This window comes from Panicum hallii, chromosome 4 (assembly GCF_002211085.1).
Source record: "Panicum hallii strain FIL2 chromosome 4, PHallii_v3.1, whole genome shotgun sequence".
Taxonomy (NCBI): Eukaryota; Viridiplantae; Streptophyta; class Magnoliopsida; order Poales; family Poaceae; genus Panicum; species Panicum hallii.
Window position 1 is genome coordinate 49,274,993 of NC_038045.1, and position 22,842 is coordinate 49,297,834.

The 22,842-nt window shown below is 47.6% G+C and overlaps 5 protein-coding genes across 5 annotated transcripts; 4 read left to right on the plus strand and 1 right to left on the minus strand.

The window, feature by feature from the left end:
- Positions 1-263: 263 nt before the first annotated feature.
- On the plus strand, positions 264-3,920 carry LOC112891119 (hydroxyproline O-arabinosyltransferase 1-like). The gene is made up of 8 exons (XM_025958050.1): positions 264-746; positions 1,848-1,915; positions 2,001-2,202; positions 2,284-2,381; positions 2,538-2,607; positions 2,726-2,797; positions 2,883-3,008; positions 3,534-3,920. The coding sequence occupies exons 1-8, from the start codon at positions 345-347 to the stop codon at positions 3,603-3,605; spliced, it is 1,110 nt and encodes a 369-aa protein (XP_025813835.1). The 5' UTR covers positions 264-344; the 3' UTR covers positions 3,606-3,920.
- Positions 3,921-4,047: 127 nt separating this feature from the next.
- On the plus strand, positions 4,048-6,638 carry LOC112891118 (putative glycerol-3-phosphate transporter 5). Its single transcript, XM_025958049.1, has 2 exons — positions 4,048-5,218; positions 5,948-6,638. Exons 1-2 carry the CDS (start codon positions 4,276-4,278, stop codon positions 6,463-6,465), a joined length of 1,461 nt encoding a protein of 486 aa, XP_025813834.1. The 5' UTR covers positions 4,048-4,275; the 3' UTR covers positions 6,466-6,638.
- Positions 6,639-12,569: 5,931 nt separating this feature from the next.
- LOC112889960 (probable protein phosphatase 2C 54) lies at positions 12,570-16,690 on the plus strand. The gene is made up of 4 exons (XM_025956767.1): positions 12,570-13,054; positions 14,443-14,643; positions 14,770-14,981; positions 15,898-16,690. The coding sequence occupies exons 1-4, from the start codon at positions 12,968-12,970 to the stop codon at positions 16,463-16,465; spliced, it is 1,068 nt and encodes a 355-aa protein (XP_025812552.1). The 5' UTR covers positions 12,570-12,967; the 3' UTR covers positions 16,466-16,690.
- Positions 16,691-17,431: 741 nt separating this feature from the next.
- Positions 17,432-17,944, plus strand: LOC112888494. The gene is made up of 2 exons (XM_025954714.1): positions 17,432-17,640; positions 17,719-17,944. The coding sequence occupies exons 1-2, from the start codon at positions 17,521-17,523 to the stop codon at positions 17,875-17,877; spliced, it is 279 nt and encodes a 92-aa protein (XP_025810499.1). The 5' UTR covers positions 17,432-17,520; the 3' UTR covers positions 17,878-17,944.
- A 2,278-nt stretch (positions 17,945-20,222) lies between these two features.
- Positions 20,223-22,295, minus strand: LOC112889554 (putative UPF0481 protein At3g02645). Its single transcript, XM_025956260.1, has one exon. It carries the CDS (start codon positions 22,216-22,218, stop codon positions 20,449-20,451), a length of 1,770 nt encoding a protein of 589 aa, XP_025812045.1. The 5' UTR covers positions 22,219-22,295; the 3' UTR covers positions 20,223-20,448.
- Positions 22,296-22,842: the final 547 nt, after the last annotated feature.

Genomic DNA, 22,842 nt, shown 5'->3' on the forward strand with positions numbered 1-22,842 from the left:
ATTCAATACAAATTTAGACCAAATTATAAAAAAATTTGGAAACTGTATTCCTTATTCAGTACAAAATTTGGACCAAATCCAAATTATAAAAAAATATTTGGAAGCTGTATTCCTTGGCATCCAGTACAAATTTGGACCAAAATATAAAAAAAATTCTGAAGAAGCAGAATGCCCTTCTAGAACACGTGCTTCGATCCGGAAGCGAGTCTTCACCAGGACGCCAGCCTCGCTTCGCCAGTCCCCCGATTCAAGGCACACACGCGCCACGCCTGGCCGGTCTCCCGGTATCCCACTCGCACCACTCCCCGAGCTCGCGGCAGCACCCGCCGCGCCACCGCCACGCCATGGCCGCGCCGTGCGGCCGCGGCGCGCTGCCGCTGGTCCTTGTGGCGATCGCCGCGGCGCTCCTCACCTACAACGCGCTCCTCTCCTCCCGCTCCGGCCTCCTGCCCCTCACCTCCACCTCCTTCCCCACCGCCACCGCCGCCTCCTCCTCCTCCCGCCGCTTCGGCGCCGCGGGGTCCGCCGGGCGGCCGAGGCCGTTCCACACCGCGGTGACCGCGTCGGGGTCCGCGTACAACACGTGGCAGTGCCGCGTCATGTATCACTGGTTCAAGGCGGCGCGCCGGGCGCCGGGCGGCGATGAGATGGGCGGGTTCACCAGGATCCTGCACTCCGGGAAGCCCGACGAGTTCGTCGGCGAGATCCCCACCTTCGTCGCCGACCCGCTCGCCGGAGGGGACCAGGTAACTGCGCGTTGTTGCTTTCGCTTGACGAAACAGCAATCAATTTCGCCAGGTTGCTCGATGCTTTTCCGCTGGTTCTCTTTTTAGTTGCTGCCGGTTAGTTGGAATTCTGTAGAAATGCGTATGAACGCTGAGTGAAGCAGATAAATCTGTGTGCTTATCAAGGAGCGATGGTGGACAGGTGGAGTCATGTGAATTGCTGGTTAATGTTCTAAAATGCACCTGTGAAACATTTCAGTATTTATTTGGTTTCAGCTGATCAGTGCTCAGTGATATCTGGGTACCAGAGAAACAGGAACCTCAAAGTCACAGTAGTTCTTGGAGCATCTAGCAACCAGTGGTTTGCACTGCTTGAGCTTCATATCACCACTCACTAGAAATTAGCACGTACAAATCTAAGGTCTTAGCAAAATCCTGCCGTCCTGCACTGCTCCTCCTTAACTGGAAAAAATAGGTGAAAATTCATGAGAGCGTAAAACCTCTGGACAAATATGTCGTGCTACTTGGCTTGTACAAGCATGTGGGACAAGGGACGCTAGGAAGTAGTGAAGGCCAAGTTGATACAGAAAAACAGATTGGCAGTTACGATTTCATGCGGCGAAAAATTAAGGCGAAAATTGTGACATCATAAAACCTCTGGGCAAATAACAGCTGTGCTGCATTGGCTTGTACAATCACGTGGTACAATGGAAATGAGGGAGTAATGAGGGCCACGTTGATAGGAAAAAACAGATTGGCTGCAAGGACCCCACGTGGTGAAAAGGGATCTGCTGATTGCAGCCTTTTCATCATATTGCGTCTGAAGCAAGTTGAAACCACTAGTGCAGGCTGCAAGTTGCTAATAATCCTGTGGGGTGGGCTGCAGGCTTGTTGTCTTCATAGAACATCCTATTGTGAGATGCAACTGTTGCTGCTTGTCTGCATCCTATCGATTGCTTATTTTTGTTGTTGCAATCGTATAATGATGGTTTTAATCTTCAAGTATTGCTCAAGAGATTTAACAGTTCAAATGCTTTAAGGAGTTCATGACCGACAATTATTACTGGAAACTAGATGCTGCTTGTATATTTTGTCCTAACATTGTTCATCGTAACATCTCAGGGATACATTGTTCTGAATAGACCGTGGGCATTTGTTCAGTGGCTCCAGAAGGCAGACATAAAGGAAGAGTAAGTTTACAGTAAGTTTAGTTGATAGGCAGCGATCATTCTCCAGACTCAGTAGATTAATTAATCTCATACTATCTATGTGCAGGTATATCTTGATGGCAGAGCCTGATCACATTATTGTCAAGCCTATCCCAAATTTGTCAAGGGATGGTCGCGCAGCAGCTTTCCCTTTCTTCTATATTGAGCCAGAGAAAAATGAGAAAGTGTTGCGTAAGTTCTTCCCTGAAGACAAGGGACCAATCACTAAGATTGATCCTATAGGAAATTCTCCTGTGATAATTGAGAAGGTAGGCTTTTCTTTTCTTTTCTTTTAAGCATCTACTCAGATTACCGTAACTAATTCAATTACTCTCTCCCTGATTTACTAGGAATCTCTTGCAAGGATCGCACCTACATGGATGAATGTTTCAATTGCGATGAAAAAAGATCCTGAAGCAGATAAAACTTTTGGCTGGGTTCTTGAAATGTAACGTCCTGGCAAATAATTTCTTATTTCCTCAATCTGTCTAATCTTTAATCTCGATTTATTGTGTATTCCAAGATTACTATCAAATTATATGCTATTCTGTTCAGGTTTTAAGTGGGTATCTAATTATTTGTTATATGTATTTTTGGGGAACAGGTATGGCTATGCTGTAGCATCTGCTATCCATGGAGTGGGCAACATCCTACGCAAGGACTTTATGATTCAGGTTTACAGTTTGGTTAACTATCATGTCACCATCATCGAAAAAACCTATCGTGTAACCATCCATATTAGGCAGCTCGTGCAGTTATTTTCATAGATGATAGTTTGATTCTGTTTTTCAGCCACCTTGGGACTTGGAAGTTAGTGATGCTTTTATCATACATTATACTTATGGGTGTGATTATGACAAGGAGGTACATGATTCATCTTTTGATGTGGAATTTCAGAAAATCTGACTCCAGATTTGTGCTAATAACCATTCTCTTCTTTTTGCGTTAGGGTAAACTGACTTATGCTAAAATTGGAGCATGGAGGTTTGACAAGAGACAGTACACGGACAAACCTCCACCTAGAAATTTACCATTACCTCCAGATGGTCTACCTAACCGTATACCTCAGAGTGTGGTATGGTTATGCACTGTTTGCAAATATGTAGCATTGTTTCAATGTTTTTGTACCATTTCAGTTGGATGTTAAACAATGTTTACTTGGTAATCTAGTCTTTCGAGTAGTGGAACAATTGCATTAGTACATTATAGTACATAAGATAAAAATAAAAAAAATGTGCATGAGTATATGTTTATGGCTATCATGTTGCACTTAGAAGCATCATTGAAGCAGTTAAGGCCACCATGAGATAATTCAGTAAAATGTCATATGCATTTTGTCTGTTTCGTCACCGATTATATAAGGCTTCCTTATGATAAAAAGTTGTTCATCCATAAGACTTGTTACTTTCTTGAAGTATCAGCATTAGAAATGCCACCATATATAAAAAAGAAGCATTAGAAATGCGAACAGTTTTCTTCTGTTGTTGAGATATTTACATAATACATAGACACACATGGCTATGATTCTTTGCTTCTTCCCAGTCCTTATTCTTCTTGTATCCTTCTTACATGTGATGGATTTTTTTTTTGTTGCGCACAGGTTACACTTGTGAAAATGGTCAATGAAGCAACAGCCAGCATACCAAACTGGGACTCTTATGCAGCTGGTTGAGCTTTTACAGATCTGGCTAGTCAATTCAGTTTGCCAAGTGTGTCCATGGTGGTAGTGGTACATGATCATTGCCAAACATGGAAGGTGGGTGGCTGACAACCGTGGGATGCAATGATATACAGGTTTACCAGGCTACCGGCTCCTGACCTTTCTGCCTGAATTTTCCTGAGGATGTCTGGCGCAGAACCGCTGGTTCGTTTGTTCTGTCAAACACACGCACGATGACACTGCATACTATGTCAAACACACGCTCTGATCTGTGAGACGGTTATTTGTTGACTGTTGAGTATTTGTCTAGTATTTGGTTGGCATAAACAACAACGTCCGCACTGATCTAGTATTCTCTGAAGAGTTCGTCTGATCCGAGTCCAGCTGCAGAAACAATGCTCTTGTCAGGTTTCAGGCGCACTCTGAAGTCTGAACTCTGAACAACCTGTTCTTCAGGCTTCAGCTTGCTTTCTCTGAAAAAAGAAATAGTAGGGAAAAAGAATTCAGGTTTGAAAAAAGAAGAAGTGCAAACGGAGCCAAACTTCCCCTCCTGTCAGTCCCAGTCCTCCTGTCTCCGGGTCGTCGTCTCCTCCTCCCCCCGATGCCAGATCTCACCTTCCCCTCGCCTCCCATGCCCTCAGACCTCGCTCCTCTCTAGCATCCGCTCCGCCCCCCCACTCCGATGGAAGCCGCGGCGGCCGCGCCGCCGCCCCACGGGGGCCCTCGCGCCGCCGCCCGGGGCGCGCCGGCGCGGGGCCTCGGGCGGCACGAGTACGCGGTGCTGGCGCTCACCTTCGCGTCCTACGCTGCGTTCCACGCCTCCCGCAAGCCGCCCAGCATCGTCAAGGCGGCGCTCTCCACGGAGTGGGCGCCCTTCTCGGGCGCCAGGGGCCCGCACCGCCTCGGCGAGCTCGACGTCGCCTTCCTCTCCGCCTACGCGCTCGCCATGTTCGCCGCGGGCCACCTCGCCGACCGCGCCGACCTCCGCCGCCTCCTCGGCGCCGCCATGCTCGCGTCCGGGGCCGCGTGCGCCGCGCTCGGCGCCGCCTACTTCTTCGACGTCCACGCGCTCGCCTTCTTCGCGGCCGCGCAGGTCGCCAGCGGCGTCGTCCAGTCCGCCGGCTGGCCCTGCGTCGTCGCCGTCATGGGGAACTGGTTCGGACACGCCTCGAAGCGCGGCACCATCATGGGGGTGTGGAACTCGCACACCTCGGTGGGGAACATCGCCGGCTCCGTCCTCGCCGCCGCCGTGCTCGAGTTCGGGTGGGGGTGGTCGTTCTTGGTGCCGGCGTTCGTCATCGCCGCGCTTGGGGTCGTCGTGCTGGTGTTCTTGGTCGCGCACCCGAGTGAGGCCGGGTTGGAGGTGCAGGCCATGGAGATTGAGATGAATGGCGATGGTGGGGAGGAGGTGGAGCTGCTTGGGGAGGATAAGAAAGAGGCCCAAGCGAATGAGCATGACGGGTTGGAGCTGGAGCTGGAGATGGGATCACAGTTACCAAGGGCGATTGGGTTCTTGGAGGCTTGGAGGCTGCCTGGCGTTGCGCCATTTGCGTTCTGCCTCTTTTTCTCCAAGCTTGTTGCTTATACCTTCCTCTACTGGTTGCCATTCTATATCAGGAACAATGGTATGCAGTCAATTGCTTATACATTATACTATTTATTTAATCTCACATTGACAATGGTCAGTTCGAGCTTGTTACCTGTACATAATTTTCCCAGTGAGTAAATCTACAAGTATGTCCAAGGTTAATTTTAACTTTTGCGACGTGAACTCTAATTTGGTTGTTAAAATGTCACTCAGAAGTTTGTCCAGTCCAGTAATCCTTAATTTTACATTTCAGGCTAAATAGTTGGTTGCTTCATAGTGTCTTCTAAATCAGTAGATAACAGCACCAAACAGTCTGAAAAATTTAGTTCTGTGAAACCTTGTTCTACACAGTGTGATAGTTGATGCAATGGAACATACCAATTCGGTTGGTAATACACCAGCTCTAGCTTGCTCTCAACTTTATGATAAGGTGCCTACCAATTTTTTTATAATATTCTTTTGCTCACATGTTGAACTGTTTTAATTGTTGATTGACATGTCAATTGAATTGTACCAATTTACATCTGTTACTTTTCCTACCTAATTTTCTTGGTTTAGATTGTAGGGTTTAACACAAGTAACTCAATAATCTAGCTCATGAGCGTAAACTACCTCTCTTTCCATGGTGAGGTAAATCCATGAAAAGTAGAGTTCAGAAAATGGAGGATTGCTTTACTTCTTGGGAGCATTTTCTATAGAATTTTCATTCATGGAGTATCAATCATTCTCAATTTTTCTTGATACCTACCTATCTTTTTATTTGCAGCCGTAGCAGGCCAGTTCTTGTCACACAAGGCTTCAGGAATTTTATCAATTGTATTTGACATAGGAGGGGTTTTAGGAGGCATTTCAGCTGGTTTCCTCTCCGATGCCATAGGTGCCCGTGCAGTAACATCAGTTCTGTTCCTCTTCCTCTCAATCCCTGCACTCATCGTGTACCGGACATATGGAAGCTTATCCATGCACCACAACATTGGTCTCATGTTCCTCTCCGGCTACTTCGTGAACGGTCCATACTCCCTCATCACCACGGCTGTGGCAACTGATCTTGGCACCCAAGATGCGATCAAAGGGAACTCGCGAGCACTGGCGACAGTCTCCGCCATAATCGACGGTACTGGTTCTGTTGGTGCAGCTCTGGGACCCTTGCTTACAGGGTACATTTCAACTAGAGGATGGAATAGTGTATTTTTCATGCTGATTGTTTCCATATCACTTGCCATCTTGTTTTTGATACGGCTGGCAAAGGATGAGATAGTAACCAAGCTTAGCACAAGAAGTTAAAGAGTAGTATACATGGCGAATTGGTGTTGCTTCAGAGTTCAGGCTGTAGATACTTAGCTTAGTTAGGCCATTTCTTGCCTCATGTATTTAGATTGGTTGTTTGTTGTCATACACTTGTGAAACTACACCCCCAGAAAGAGGAATAAAATTTTGCCCGTGAGGCTGTGATTGCAGCACGAAAAGGAGTTGGAAAATAATTCTTTTTTCTATTGACTGAAGATTAGATATTTCGTTGAAACGACTGTTAGTGGGTAGAATCAAAAGCATTCAAAATTTTCACTTTGGATTCTTTTTAGAACAAAGAATATTAACTGGATGCCTGTGAAAAAATTAAGTTGATCACAATAACTATTCTCAATATTATTTTTTGCTTGGGACTTTTCATACTGGGCCCGTACATGGGCCAGACCGTCTAGGCATACTGGGCTTCGCATCGTAGAATCAAGAAAGAAAAAAAGCTGCAGGTAGGCGCATTTAGGGCCGGAAAAATTGCTCGGGAGTCATTAGCTCGCTGGACTCATAGCCGGCTCGGCTCGGCTCGGTCTAATTCCTAACGAGCTAAGCATAACTTTGTGGTCATCAGTACAACGAGCGAGTTCGAGCCGGCTCGCGAGCTGCTCGCGAGCCGAACGAGCTACGTGTACAAAATGATTTCCACCTACGTTACGGACCGTCTAAAAGCCAAAAATTAGTATTTCTTTTGTGCTTTTGTGCTTGTCCAATATTCATTGAATGGACCGATCAATTTATGTACCAGAGAGAGCAAGACTTAGTATTTTGTAACCTCTTTGCTTATATAATAGCCTAGTTTATGGATATATGTTATTGATGGAATGTGTATGTTTGATGAATCATGAAAATATCGCCAATGAAATTATATAGGGTTCTGAAAGTATGAAAATAGAACCATATATTATTTTAATATTTTTTATTTAATCTGTATAGATATATATCACTTAGGAGAGTATGTTAGTGTTTGGCTCGCAAGCTGCCCGAGCCAGCTCACGAGCCGGACCGAGCCGAGCCGAGTAGACTTTTATGCTCGTTAGGATAACGAGCCGAGCCGAGTCAGCTCGTTATCTTAGCGAGCCGGACCGAGCCACCTCGTTATCCAGCCTTAGGCGCACTGCACTACTGCAGCACGCCTGCATCACCACAGCCGCGGCCTCGACGCCGCCGCCGGCGGCGGCGCAAGTATGAACAAGTGCGCGGGAGTCTATGCGCTAGTTGCCCATCGAAGCTGCCGAACCCACCTCTCTCCATCACAAGTAGCCAGGCTAGCTTGTCCGTACCAATAATAGTCAGACCCATCGACCCTTCGGTAAGAATTGTTCCTCACCCAAGAGATCCTGCTCCTTATAATTTCTTTTTCTTCAAGAACACTGCTCCTTCGAGAGATCTTGCTCATTGTACTTCCTTTTTCTGCAAGGGCATTGCTTATTCGACTATGGTAATTGTTCATTTCTACGTCATGGCCTCATAGGCATACCGGGCTTCACATGCGGGGCTCGTCGAGGAAGAAGCGGCACTTGTGGCCTTGTGGGCGCACCACAGCGGCACAGCCGCCGCCGCCGGCACCGGCACCGACATGAACAGCGCGGGAATCAGGGGGGGCCGGCGCGCTGGTTGATGTCCGTATCAAGCATGGTCAGACCCATCATCCCCTGATGCGAGGCAAGGTGAGGCAACGCAAATGCCGTTTACTATTTATGCTGATGCTGGAGCATATATTGACCAACACCGACGACTGCGGCCGGGCAGCTTGAAATTGGGTTCCTAGTTGAATGTTTCTCCTCTCCGTGTCACTCTCTGTTTGACACTAGGCCACTACCATCCAGTCTTCGTTTCGGCGAATTTCGATAGTGTGTTCCGACGGAAAGAGACGGCAGCAAACCCTTCCTCTACAGTAGTGCTGTAATCTGCTACTCAGGGTCCGTTTGGCACAGCTCCTAGCTCCTGAGTCTCCATCAGATTCTGGAGCATAGTGGGAGCACCCAGGCACAAGTTTTCCTAGAGCATAGTGGGAGCTGGAGGGGCCATGGGAAGCCCCTGGAGCTGCTGGTGTTGGGTTCTCGCGTGCCTCTGCTTTGCGGTCTGCGACGGGTGCTTGCGCGAGGAAAGAAGCGCGCTTCTGGACATCTATACATATGAACAAAACTTGAAATACGTACGAATCTCTTTTCAGTTCAGAAAATATATAAATTCTTCCACAACTCAAGTGCCTAAAAATATATATTTCACATTTTTCATTCCAAAAGTACGCTAACACAAAACCTAAAAATGAAGTTCATGATCCAAACAACAACTTCAACTCAGCTTCACATCCAAACCACCCCAGCAAGAGATGGACCGTGGCCGGCGACACCGCGCGCAATGTACCTGCGGCTCCACAGGTTCAGCCGACACAGCTTCCGCCGCCCCCAATCAGACGCGGAGGTCGAGTTTTTGCATTTTGGCTTTTTTAAAAAAATATTCACGTTTGGACCTCTGGGTGAAGTAAACTCAACTTTGGACCCTAGGGTCGGCACCATGACTCACGGCGCCGAGCTATTTGCGTTGCATCGGACGTGGCGATGACATGGCGCTGACATGGACCAATACCTCGGCGCCATTTATCACGACGCCGAGGTCGGTTCCGTAGGTCTCGGCACTGAACTGTTGTCCTACAGATTTTGGCATAAGATACAACAATATTGTTCCGAGTTTGGTGGAACAACATTTCTATAGTGATAACCAGGTACTTGGCTTTTGGCCAAGAGGGCTGGGTTGGAACCCTAGCACTGGATGTGTTTTTGCATCATTTTCGATTTATCTATAAAAATATTGGCTAATATTTTTATTAGTGCTCCGTGGATCTATATTTTGTCTATAAAAAATATTGACCAACGTTTTGTCTATAAAACTATCATGTTCTATGGATCTACATTTTATTATTAGGCAATATTAGTTTAACTAGAGCCGAGCGCTGCAGATAAAAACTAAAAAATGTAAAAAAACTGCTTATACTAGGGTTGGAACCTGGAACCGCTTAGGCTAGAGCAAAGCGTCTTCACCAACTAGAACGTAGTAACTGCAAGTTTTATCGTTCTAGGCTTCTGAGATCCATTGTGCTGAGCTCGGCACCATGGAGCTAGGCACCGAGGTATTGTTCATATCAGCGGCGATCCGCCACGAAACGTAATTTAAAATAGTTCGGCGCTATGATCTATGGCGTCGAGCTGTGTTAGCTCGATGCCGTGAGTCATGGCGCCAACTCTAAGGTGCAAAGTTGAGTTTACTTCGTTCAGAAGTCTAAATGTAAATTTTCCTTTAAAAGAAAAACCAAATTGTAAAAAGTACCGACGCGGAGGCCTTGTCCGCGCACACGCGCTCCAGCTCGGCGGCCACCCATCTCGCGTTCATCTCGCGCTCCCGGTGCCGCCGCCTCCTCTCCGCCAGCGTCGTCCCCGGCGTCTCGGAGTCGATCACCCTGAACATCGTCACGGTGACAGGGCAGCCGCCGTCACGCTCGGCGGCGGCTTGCACGACGCAGAAGTTGCCGCTCCCGAGATACACTAGCCTCGCGCTCCGCGGCGTCGCGCCGCTCGAGCTCGGTGTGATCACCGGTATGGGGTCCGACACCCTGACCGAGGTGTGCTTCAGTTTGGGAGCACCCGCGCCCGTCACGACGTCGAGGTCGTGCGCGCGGAGGCGGCCGTCGGTGGGCGACACCTCGAACCACAGACCGTGGTCCTTGGCGTACACGGCGCGACCTTCCAACGGCAGCGGCGCCGAGCCAGGCAGAGCAACCCAGGCTGATCGGCCACGGCGGCGGCGGTCTAAGAGGTAGGTCTCGCCCTTGTCCGTCGAGACCAGGAGGCCGCGGCGCGGCGGGTACGCGGCGAGCGTGAGGATGCGATCGCGGAACGGTGGCCGCGGCAGGGGTGACCAGCCGGCGGACGCGTCGCTCGCCGAGCAAAGAACCTCGCACCGCGGATCCTCGGTGAGCATGTCGGCGGCGTAGATCTTGCCGGAGACTTCGACGAGGCCGTACTCGGTGGACGACGGCGGCGGGAACACCTCCCACGTGCCGGCGTCGATGACGACGCTCTCGGCTTCCACGACGCCGGCTTCCTTGCCAGTGACGCCCACGATCTTCTTCGACCCCGCCTTGAAGAAGGCCATGCCCGGAGCCGCCCTGAACCGAGCGACGGGTGGCTCTTCGAGCTCTTCGCCGTAGACGGAGATGCCGTGCCGGGACCGCGCCAGGCCGACGCGGTGCACGGCGTAGCCGGAGACAACTCCGTGGCGGTGGCCTTGCTCCTGCACGATAAGGTAAAGTGCTTTCTCCCGCTCCCGCCCTCCGTCGCGGCATCGCTCCGCGCGCGACGACGTAGGAGCAGCGGGTTCTTCCTCCGCCGGCTCCGGCGACGGGCTCGCCCGGGACGCGGTCCGCTCCTCATATGGCGGCGGCGTCCCCGGCCGCTGGACTACCGACGGCCTCCGTACTGCCTGGCCGCGCAGCCTACCCGTCCGCCTGGCAGCGCCAGCCCAGACAAGCTTGGGCTCGAATGGACCATCTCTCGCAACTACAAGAGCAGATAGAAATTAAGCAAAGATGATTCGGTCCTCGAAGTAACAAGTAACTTCGCACCTTATAGATCCTGTCGCCGAACAATCTTACCATGGGCAGGAGCAGGACCCGTGTTCCTTGTTAGGCTCGGAACGCGATCTCCCCGTCCCCGACGCCGGCGCCTCGCCGGCGGCGGAGATGGCGACCGCGAGCGTTCCCGTCGGATGGCTACTCGTCCGCAGAGGTGGAAACCTAAGACGATACTTTATACTCCGTATATATACAAACACAATCCTCGAGCTTCGCGTCTAAAACGAGGGGTGGGCGTCAAAATTTGACGGGCCGAGATTTCGGAAAATCTTGGACGGAAAGTAGTAAAAATTTGGAATCTTGAACTGAAAAAATAGGAATCTCGCAGATTTCGTCGCTGGTTAAATTGCTATTGGGCTTGATGTTGATAGGCCTAAGCGGCAGGCCGCGCGGACGACACGGCCCAACGGCGGCCCAACGCCCAAACGTCGCGCGAGACGACTAGCCCATTGAGCAACCCAACTTGTTGGACCGGCCCAGCTCCACCTTAATTGGAAACAGCGATTGGCCCTCCTCAAATATACTGAGTAATCTTTTCTATCACTTTGAACCATAAAACAACCTCTTTTAGGATATTGAGCGAGCTTGTTGACCACTTTCACCACGTTGTTCCATTTTAGTAGCGTTTGAGCCACTTTTCACTACGCTGTTCTTTTTTTAGTTTCACATTGTTTGTTTGGACCACTTCTACGATGTTCTTTTTTAGTGGCACATAGTCCCGAAAATAATACTTTAGCTAAAATAAGCCCTTAAGCTGTTTGACAACATGATAATCGAAGGTCTACATTGTTGGTTTTGGATAGCAAAAAATAACAATGTTCTTAATAATTTTAAGTGCCTTATACGTCAGTCCATAACATGTTTTTACATTTTTTTAAAAAAATATAAAATTAAATAATCACTTAGACTCTCCATTCACTAGGAAACACCTACAAACAGACATGTATCATAACTTATTAACTTATGAGTAGAAAGTGGCAAGTTCAGAATTTAGCATACTAGAAGTAGCACTAAAAATGTCTTTTAGCAGGAATCAAAATACAAGTACCGAAGGAAATTCAAGTGATACTGCCATTTTAGCGAGAATGTATGACATGCAATTATGCACAATATCATTGTTACATTTAGAACTCGTTTAGGAGAACTTTTATCAGTTTCAAATTCACCTATTTTGCGCAAACTGAGGTATTAAAAAAATAAATTAGAAGTTGGATAAAGCTATTTTTTAACTTCACCGGTTTTAACTTTCACATGTTCCGGAAGAGAAGATCGCATCCCAAGAGTAGAAATAGGACATTTCCGTTAACCGAACAATTGAACAAATTGCAGGACCAACAGCGTACATCAAGTTCCCTAGACACGTCACATCTGACGCCTGCTCACCACGTGCCTTTCTTCCTCCTCTCCGTTTACCTGTCCTGAACCCACAAGTGACAAGCCACGAGCCAAAGCCACAGTCCCCACCCCCACTGCCCCCATAAAAAAAAAAATCCGAGCTCCACCAAACAACCACCGCCTCAATCTCCATTCTCCATCCCTCTCGCCTACCCCCACACACCATCTCCCTTTCACCGGAGGATTTCTTTCTTTCCCCACAGATATTCCCAAAGAATCTTCCGTGTTGCTCTCCTCCTCGGATCCTCTTCCCCTCCTCCGCTCCTCCCAGGCTCCCCCTCACGCTCCAATTATTCGTCTCCCTACTGACTTGCTTTGCTTCTCTTTTCTCCCTGTCCTCTCCTCTCGCCCCCTCGTGTTTCTTCCTCCTACCAGCGGAGCACCAGCTGCGCGTTTGTGCCTCGTGCCCTCGTGCCAAGAACTCAAGAAGAACGCCGGAGGTGAGGCTGTCCGGCCGCCGGCGTCATGTGCGCGGAGGAGCCGGAGGACACGGAAAGGCTCGGTTTTGGAGAGGAAGGGGTCGAGGAGGCTGCCGAATTCCCCCTGGGTCAGGTGGGTTGCCCACTGCTCTGTGCAAAATATAAAGATTCGATTCTTTGGGGTAGATGAACCGTTCGATGTATCTGCGAATCTGGTACGCCTTTACTGTCGGTTCATTTGAGTGATTCATCATGGCGTGAAGGATGGAGTTACTGCAAAGCAATTATTGTCTTTGCTTTGTGTACACGCCGCTGGGTACCCATTTTATATTGTTCTTGAATCTGCAAGAATCTAGGTGGGTTATTTGTGTTTTATTGATGCTAATGAAGGTGTTCAACAAGGCAGTTAAAATTTCTTGCATTGTACAACTAAAAAAGGTCCCTTGCATTGTAGCTGTATAGTGTCGGTAGGTGTTTTCTGATGAACGGTGGCAGCTAGTTGTTTGCAGCTTGGCAGCTTGCCCATGCTTTTCATTGTACCTCAGCGCGTCAATTTGTACTGAATGCTGAACTTGTCAAACTGTCCAATCATTGCTTGTTCATGTAAGATGTGCTGTGGCAGAGAGGTACTAATAATTTCTTAGCATTGTACCTAGCAAGCAGGAAAAGTCAGAAATTTCTTCAGAAATCTAACTATTTGCCAAGTCCACAAGTACTTGATTTGCCTCCCAGACTGAAATAAAATGAAACAAACGTGTGTTTTTCGGGCTGGTACCTGCGAAGGACATCACTTTCCTGAAGTGATCCATGTGATTACTGACTTTTCATCGGCTTTATACCCACATTGGTGAACTGAACTGCTAGATTATTGTAGCCCATGGCTTATGAGGTACTGTAGTTTGATTTTTAGGTGTTATTGTCATGGGTGAATTGTCCTTTTAGACAGATAATGTCGGTTACCAGCATTAAATTGTGCCACGGAATAGGTAAGTAGTGTTGAAGCTTCTAATTCCATAATTTTTTTAGACTGCTAATGTTGGTTTCCAGCATTAATTTGTGCTATGGAATAAGCGAATAGTGATGAAGATTGTAAAGATGACTTTTACCAACTTATGAACTTATTGTCTATATTGGTTCTGGTTGTTTTACAACACATGCCACTATAATGCTCTGCATAAGAAAGAGAATCATTTCTAAAATTTCTTACTGTTCCAACTAAGCTGCAAATTTATTTGTTAAAATAGATTAGTTTGTATTTGATATAACTTAATACGCTCCTATCTGACAGTAATTTTTGAATTTGTTTGACACTAAAGTAGACTTGATAGGCATTTTAGATACAAGCTTATAATTAAAGTATCATACTTTGTTTATATTAGTATGTTCAATATAAATGTGGCAATGCTGCTAACTTGACTTTGTGATCGCATGTGATTAATATTAGCTAGCTTATCTATAGATTCACATTTGGTGCTTCCTATATTGCATCCTTGTGCACTGAACCTTTCTTTTTACACGCAGATGGAGAGAGTTTGTGAAAACACAACTTCTGCTGATTTCAGGCAGAATAAGTTAAGCAATTTTGTTCCAGTGATCCGATCAGGAGATTGGTCTGATATCGGAGGTCGGCAATACATGGAAGATGCCCATGTGTGCATTCCGGACCTATCTAAGAACTTCGGTTTCCCATCATTAAATAATGAAGTTGTTTCCTTCTATGGGGTAATTACTGCCATCTTGTCCAGTCCATTTTACCATTAACTAGTTTGACAAACAAATTGTATTGCCACACATGCAAATCTACGAGCAGTTACGCAACTTATGTACTTTCTCCATTTCAATAATCAGGTATTTGATGGTCATGGTGGAAAAGATGCTGCCCATTTCGTGCGCGATAATTTACCAAGGGTAATTGTGGAAGATTCAGATTTCCCTCTTCAGCTTGAAAAGGTTGTCAGGAGGTCTTTTATTCACATTGATTGCCAGTTTGCTGAGACATGCTCTCACCATAGAGCACAATCCTCTGGCACAACTGCACTTACAGCAATGATTTTTGGAAGGTACTTTACTGTCACACGGAATGATGATGACCAGCTTTAGATAGTATATTTATGATTTTTTCATCAGTACCATGAAATGTATGCCTGTATCTGTACTTCTGTAGTATAATTGGTTTTCTCAGAAAGCCTTATTGTTCAACATCTACCAGATGGAAATTTACACAAGAAATATTTTAATGGAGATCTGATGAAAATATACCCAGTATCTTGTAGAACTGATGCTACAGTGTTCAATCATGTTTGTACATTTTTCATCTTATTTTATGTTTTCCTTTATAAAAACAAAGGTTTGCTTTTGAAAGTTGGATGGAGCTAGTATCATGGCTGTACTAGGTCTAGTCTTTGACACATTTTAATCTTTACCACAAGAATTGGATATTATCTTGTATTTGTCCTAGTGACACAATTCTAAATCAAGTTGTAAAATTCTCCAACCTGGGACGGGATGTGCTTACTCTTTTAGAGAAAGTTTGCAAATATTTAAGCAAAGTAGTTAATATTAGGTGAGGTTAATCTTTGTCAACCAGAAAAGGTGAAATTGCTTATTAGATACCCATAGCTGCCTGTCCATATAGAAATTGAACTGATTGTCCTCAATACAGATCACGGTCTGTTCTCTTTGACAACCTTGTAGCGTTCTTCCCTTTAATGAGAATTTGGGACTCAGAAGCTTAGAGGGCCATGGTTTAAACCATCAAGGGATCCTTGTAGGCTGGTACAGATTTGCAGCTACCCAATATTTATTTCCTTCTTTTTCAAATTTGTAATACAGTTTTAGAAGAGAAGTCCAAGGCATACTCCATATGTGATGTCTTGCTCTCTAACTTCCTACTATATTTATACATTTAAATTTTGTTTTACTTGCTATCTGTTGAGCCTCTGTGGCCAATTCTAAAAATTTGCATGGCTCGTGCAGGTCACTTCTGGTCGCTAATGCTGGTGATTGTAGGGCAGTTCTTTCCCGGTGTGGCACTGCAATTGAAATGTCCATGGACCACAGGCCTTGTAGCCTCACTGAAAAATTGCGCATAGAATCGCTTGGTGGCTATGTTGATGATGGCTATCTGAATGGTTTGTTAGGAGTCACCAGAGCTCTTGGTGACTGGCATCTTGAGGGTATGAAAGAAGTTGGCGAGCCAGGAGGTCCCCTGAGTGCTGAACCAGAGCTCAAGATGATCACATTGACAAAGGACGACGAGTTCTTGATAATTGGCAGTGATGGAATCTGGGACGTCTTCTCAAACCAAAACTCTGTGGACTTTGCACGGAGGCGCCTCCAAGAGCACAACGATGTGAAAGTATGCTGCAAGGAAATTGTTGAGGAGGCAATAAGGCGAGGGGCCAGTGACAACTTAACTGCAGTGTTGGTTTCATTCCACGTGGAGGCCCCTCCCCAGATCAAAGTGGACCGTCCCGGTAGGGTGGCACGGAGCATATCAGCTGACGGGCTCAATAGCCTCAGGATACTCCTGGGAAGGCAATAACCTAGGTGCTTCGTTGCATAGCCGAGTTGTAACTGTATGTAGTCATCTCGGCGCCTCATTGTTGTTAGTTGCTACCCGTTGCACGGGTTATTATTCTTGTTGGTAATTGAACCAACAAACTTGCTACTATTCTTGTTGGTAATTGGACCAACAAATTTGAGCTCCAACTTGTAACGAATTTTAAGTAGATGAAACTAAACCTTGGAAAGAAGTTGTCAGCTCTCATGCTCCCCCGCCCCCCCTTTTTTTTCCTTGTAAATAAAAATGCCGCTGCCTAGCCATGCAATTGACCTTTCACCATGTAACAAACGTTTCATCTGACTGACTGAAATATGTCAAAATTTGGTCACATTTTCAGTGTTTCTCCTCACATTATTTTTCACTTGTGTGGTCTCAGAATAGAAAAAATATGGAGCTGAACACAGTTCAGAATAGTGTTATAAAAAAGGTTAGATTGCACAAACACTGATCCTTTTAGTCTGACTAGTGTTGTCTGCTTGCAACAATGTCAAAATAGTGCCTTTTCGTTAAGCCAGTAAAATAACCGAATTAACAAGCATGTTTGTACTTACTGGAGGAATGCACGAACACATATACGCACTCGTGTACATTTCTTTACAGACACGCACACAAGTTTCTAGGGGCAGATGTATGTTGTAGCTGAGACCAGCCAGTGTACTTACCAAAATTCTTAATTCGCTTTGGTACTTTCAAGTGTGACATTAGCACCTAATCCAGGGGCCAATGGCCTAACCAAGGCCCATAATTTGGGCAGACATACCTCTGCAAAGGCTGGCAAAGATAACACAAACTACGGCCACATCTTGCATTGGTACTTCAGGTAACCCCTCCACGGCAGACATGAGGACACCCATCACTGGGTGGGGTCAGAGCCGTGTTCCAGAGCAAAGATGTGCTATATATATCATCTCAGGCCTCAGGGTCAAATGGCTCAAGTCCAAGCAACAAAGACCACAGCTCTTCAGTCCTCACTACTCCATCTAAGCTTCACTACCGAAACACGAACTGTTCCAAGATCCTTGCAGAGAGATCAGATGAAGACCTCCCTGCCGTTGGTTGCTGCTGCCATTGTCCTCCTGCTGGTGATGGCAAGGGTAGAGGGTATCCGGCTGGATGCAGAGAGCCATGAGGCATTCAGAAACCAGATGGCTCATGTAAGTAGCTTCAATTCCCATGCGCATCTTTGTGCAGTCCTTCGTTCTTCAGGTGCTAACTGATGTGCATTCTTTCAGAAATCTGGGGAGACGGCAGTGAAGAACACTGGCGATGAGCCATCAGGTGAAAGCATGGAGGAAACCATTTCCGAAGAGAAAGATAAGGTTGGCCACAGGCTGCCAGAGATCCATGTGGATTACTTTGGTCCGAGGGGCCATACGTCTAGACACCACTGAGCAAAATATTTCTTGATCTTTTCCATTATTTATTTATTTTTCTTCTCCTTCTCTAGACGAAACCTGCTTGAACTGCACATCACTTGATGACGAGCCTATACTACAGTAGATATAGCAACAGCCAAGATGTAATTCATTTGTTTTCCCCTCTCTTTCATTTCGCCCCTCTGTTGAAGAGGGAAGAAACACCACTGATGTACTAACTTCTTGAAGAAAAATCAATCAAGAAACTGCAAATTCCAAGATTACTCGAGAAATTGCACCTGGGTTCCAAGTTCCAACTGCGGCGATACTAAGTTCCAAGTTCACCAGGGCGTGTGATTCACTGAGTTTCTTTAGCAGTTTTCTGAATGCAAAGGTACGCAAAATACAGCGCATTTGGGAAGAAAAAAAAGGAAAATGATAATTGTTCACTAATGTCGCCGGCGTAACGGGGCTGCCGAAGTGCAGCGTGGTTCTCGTGTAGCTACTCCAACAGACCAACACTGTATGCGCGGCTTCAGGTGTCGGTGTCATGTATGACTGAGCATTGCCGGATATGCTGCAGTGTTCCACGCCAAAGTACACTCTTTATGCGTTAAAGATGGTACACATACTTTTCTAAGTAACTAACCTTTAGTCATTAGCTCTTTGATTAGTCGATGCTTTGTGTCAATTGGATGCACAATAAAATTGGTTGACGTGGACCATGTGATTTTCACAAGCAAAATGAGCATGCTTGGTTCTCATCCACACTTTGCCGCGCTACTTGTCAAATCTTAACTAAGGTGCGTGGCTAGCAATTTATAAGCCGCACCTTAGTAAAAAATTGTCTAATAAATATTGAGTATAAGACAAGCGTCAAAACTAGGCGTGCCATAACTGTGGCGTGAGCCAAACAACTGCCAAAAAAAGTGTGCCAAAAATTTTGCAAATTGTGGTAGCCAACCAAACTCGCTACATACACGAACACGATCATCCAACGTCTGTGCATGCTTGTTTAGGATTCTATACCATTTTCAAACCATCCCATAATACTAATTTAAACTAACCAACATCAAACAAAACAGAACGAAGATACTCCCTCGGTTCCAAATTATAATTCGTTTTGGCATTTCTAGGTGCATAGATTTGCTATGTATCTAGACACAGTATATATCTATATGCATAGCAAAAATTATACATCTAGAAATGGTAAAATGAATTATAATTTAGAACGGAGGTAGTAGTACTTTGCACATCACCAACAGAGTGATGAGTAAAATCATCTTTGCAGTCACCAAGTCCATACTTTGCAGACTTGCTACCAACCAGGCAACCACCTGATACTGTAGCGCCTTTCAGTGCAGGAGGAGCTCGGAGATTAGATGGCCTCAACCTCCTTCTAAGAGGGCTATCACTTCTCTTCGCCTCCTTTCAACCCCAACCAGCCCAAGCACTATCTTCCATTACGATCGCTTATTAAGGCTAGATTAGATGGCCCAATTCTTGCTCAAGGATTCATTGAGTGGTAGCGGAAGATAATTGGAAAGTAGACTATCTATCTTAACATTCTTGTTGCAAGTGGGAGGCCGGAGCAGCATCTGCTACCTTGTTCAAACAATGTCGAGTTCCCTTTTTTCATGCGACATTTTCTTCTGCAGCAAGCATCATGAGTTGTTCTTACACTTTGTTCCCGTTTGCGCATTCTTATATATTGAAAGCATGAGGTTATATGATGCAAATAAAAATGCTAGGATTCCTAATTAACATTAATGTTAAGTTCCATAAAAAGATTGAGTAGTAATTAGAAAACTTCCCTGTTGCTACTTTACAGAGTGGACAACTCAGTGAGGGCCATCATCTCACCTCTGAAGTCTTAACAATATGCAAATGTGTGGAGCATACTGAAATCATGTGAGGTTTAGTGCTCATCACTTCCTGTGGGGACACAAGGGCATAGCTCGATCTGGAGCAATTTTCTCTAATCAAAATGTTACGTCATGATGGAGGAGTACTAGCTAGGGAAGCATCTTGAATTGTTAATTTCAAATCACGGCCGTTATCAAATTAACTAGATGAGACTAATTTGATTCCTATTGTTGGATTGGCTTTTTTTTTGTTTCTGATTGGACATTTGGTTCGGAGTTACAAGTGTTAGATTTCATAAAAGGCAGACTATAGCCCTAAGTATCATGTTCATTTTGAAAAATTAATTTGTGGCATAAAGCCTCATAATATATCTTTAATGTTTAAGTTACAAAGGTTGGTTTGATGGTATGGATGAAAATTTACAAAGTATCATCTTATAAGATATTTGAAAGGGTGTCCTTATCATGGTTTACATGGAAGATGTTACCAGTAACTCGGATGATCATAGGTGATTATAGTGTCAAACCAATGGCGCTAAATGTGCAAGTTTTATTAGTATCACAAATCACAACCAATCACCTTAGTACTTTACACTTCAGAACAACAACCAAAGGAAAAAGAAAAATGCCCAACCACATTATCCAACAACTGTATACCGGTGCCATTTCCAGCCAAACCAAACCCATGCAAATCATGTCGCGTATCCAGATCAAGAAAGTCGCCCAAAAATCTGATCGGTAATCACTCCGCCGTCGCGACGGTGACGGCGCCGAACCACCGCGAGCAGGTGTAGACGGAGCAGAAAGCTTGCAGCGTGGTGAGCAGCAGCATCATGATGGCGGCGAGGAAGGTGAGGACCTGCCACGAGCTGAACACGTACTTGCGCATGAACCGCTTCGTCTTCACGCGCCACCGCGAGTTGTAGTAGCGGTTCACCTCCTCGACGGCCCTGTCCACGAACGCCACCTTGGTGAGCCGCACCGACCGCGACATCCCGTTCCACAGCTTGGCGACCTCGCCGTCGCTCTTCATCCGGTTCAGCACCACCCCGCGCCGCCGCAGGAGCGCTACGTCTTCGTCGGTGTCGATGATGCCGTTCATCAGCTCCGTGTACCGGGCCAGCACCAGCGGGCCCGACGCCGACGCCGCCTCGTAGGCGACCAGGTTCCGGAGCACCACCTCCGTGTTGGAGTCCAGGGTCACCACGGGGAGGTGGAAGGTCACCGTCTTGAGGTCGAAGGCGATGGTGGATAGGTCGCCGGCGGTCGGGGAGAACTGGATGCCGACGTTGACCAGCTCGGACACCGAGGGGACCATGATCTCCTCGATCAGTGGGGGCCGGGTCAGGTACCCCGCGCCGTTCGGGTCGCGGGGGCCGGTACTCCCGTCGCCGCCGGACATGAAGAATGCCTCGACGGGTTGCTTCATCGCCGAGATGCCCGGTACGACGGTGAGCATCTTCCACGGCGCCTTGATAACGAACGCGATCGGCTTCGTCACGTAGCGCATCCGGCCGCTCGATGCCATTCCCCCCATGGTGAGGAGCAGCTGCTTGACGTATTCCCAGCCGGCGGCTGGTTTCTGCTCCTCCTCGCCGCCGGCGCCGTCCACCAGCTGCTCCTCGATGTCGTACCCCTCGTCGTGGTGGTTGCCGTTGTCGTCGGCCTCCGCGGCGTGTTCCTCGGCCGGCTTCGGCACGAGCAGGTAGTAGAGCGCCTCGAGCACGTGCGCGTGCTTGCCGACGTCGACCGCCGGGAAGTTCTCCATCATCTTGAACGGGCAGAGCTCCTTCACGAGCCCGGTGACCATCCGCGCGAGCAGCCCGGCAGCCTCGTCGGCCGACGCGCACTGCGGCTCGAGGATCCTGCGGAGCAGGAAGAGCGGGACCTGGTTCTCGAGCATGAGCATGTCGCGGAGGATGAGGTTGTGCGCCGACTTCCTCCCGGCGAAGTCGACGAGGTGCTGCATCCTCGACGACACCCTCCGCAGCGCCTTTCCGCCGTCGCTGGCGACCTCCCCCTCGTTGGCCGCGGCGGCGGCGTAGACCTGCAGGAACTCGAGCAGGAACGCGCCGTCGACGAGCATCATCCACGCGAGCGTCTCGCCGCCGAAGTCGAGGTACCGGTGGTAGTGGGCGCGGACCCTGCGCTCGAGCCCCCTGAACTGGTCGACGAGGCCGTCGAGCCTGACGGCCCCCGGCCGGAGCAGCCTCTGCGCGCGGCGCGCCGCGGCGAGCTTGTAGCGTTCCATCTCGTACAGCTCGGGGCGCCAGTGGTGGTAGGGCCCGAGCGCGATGAGCTGGGGCGTGTAGGCCTCCGGCTTGTGCGCCCGCAGCGCCTTGGGCACGTTGAAGACGGACACCGGGATGCCGGTGTCGTCGTCGTCGCCGCCCCCGGGGGCGCCCTCCTCCAGGGACTGCCGGATCTGGACCACCCAACGGACCTCGTCGAACGCCGGCGGCGGCGCCCCGTGCCTGCCCGCGCCTTGCTGATCGGATTCGGAGGCCGCCATTGCTGGTCTACTGTGTACGTGCTGCCGCCTCGCTAGCTCTCACGATCGAGTGCACTGACACGCTCACTTGCGAGAGAAGCGAGCTGGCCGCTGGCTGTTGCTTGGCGATTGGATAACCCGTGGCAATTTATACCGAGTACCGTGCAGCGATGATTTCATATGGTTACTCGGATCAATTTCGTTGAAAGAAATGAAGGAATAAAGTTTAAGTTGGTGGCGTAACGCTTTTGGTTTTGAAATTTGGGGGGTTTCATTTTTCACATGCATGTTTCTCGTTGATAGCTAGGCACCATCGCCATGTCTCATCCTTTCCATTTTCCACACGTTCTCCATGATCTGCAGATGTCTCGATCGGGTATGGCTTTCGTCTTTCGAACCTCCCACTCGAGCATGCTTCCGAGCTGCTAGCACTCTACAGACTACATGTATGAACAGCCTGCAAAAGAGGTTGGCATGCAGCAGTTCGTATAGTGCTTGTGGCATCTATTTTAGTTTCGAGTTTTTCTTTAAAAAAAAGACTTTTAGTTTGAACGGTGTATATAAGCAGTCTCAAGTTTATCAGTTCCTAAGAAGGAGATTAGGAGTTGTCGCTGCATGAATCCATTTATGGGTAATAGATTGAAA

What these genes read in the sequence shown, in the direction of transcription:
- LOC112891119 (XM_025958050.1), top strand. Translation starts at nt 345, where the DNA reads ATGGCCGCGCCGTGCGGCCGCGGCGCGCTGCCGCTGGTCCTTGTGGCG. An exon ending in CGCTCGCCGGAGGGGACCAG is followed by an intron (nt 747 to 1,847) that starts GTAACTGCGCGT and finishes GTAACATCTCAG; the next exon opens with GGATACATTGTTCTGAATAG. An exon ending in CTCCTGTGATAATTGAGAAG is followed by an intron (nt 2,203 to 2,283) that starts GTAGGCTTTTCT and finishes CTGATTTACTAG; the next exon opens with GAATCTCTTGCAAGGATCGC.
- LOC112891118 (XM_025958049.1), top strand. Translation starts at nt 4,276, where the DNA reads ATGGAAGCCGCGGCGGCCGCGCCGCCGCCCCACGGGGGCCCTCGCGCC. An exon ending in ATTCTATATCAGGAACAATG is followed by an intron (nt 5,219 to 5,947) that starts GTATGCAGTCAA and finishes TTTTATTTGCAG; the next exon opens with CCGTAGCAGGCCAGTTCTTG.
- LOC112889960 (XM_025956767.1), top strand. Translation starts at nt 12,968, where the DNA reads ATGTGCGCGGAGGAGCCGGAGGACACGGAAAGGCTCGGTTTTGGAGAG. An exon ending in AAGTTGTTTCCTTCTATGGG is followed by an intron (nt 14,644 to 14,769) that starts GTAATTACTGCC and finishes TTCAATAATCAG; the next exon opens with GTATTTGATGGTCATGGTGG. An exon ending in ACAGCAATGATTTTTGGAAG is followed by an intron (nt 14,982 to 15,897) that starts GTACTTTACTGT and finishes TGGCTCGTGCAG; the next exon opens with GTCACTTCTGGTCGCTAATG.
- LOC112888494 (XM_025954714.1), top strand. Translation starts at nt 17,521, where the DNA reads ATGAAGACCTCCCTGCCGTTGGTTGCTGCTGCCATTGTCCTCCTGCTG. An exon ending in TCAGAAACCAGATGGCTCAT is followed by an intron (nt 17,641 to 17,718) that starts GTAAGTAGCTTC and finishes GCATTCTTTCAG; the next exon opens with AAATCTGGGGAGACGGCAGT.
- LOC112889554 (XM_025956260.1), bottom strand. Translation starts at nt 22,218, where the DNA reads ATGGCGGCCTCCGAATCCGATCAGCAAGGCGCGGGCAGGCACGGGGCG.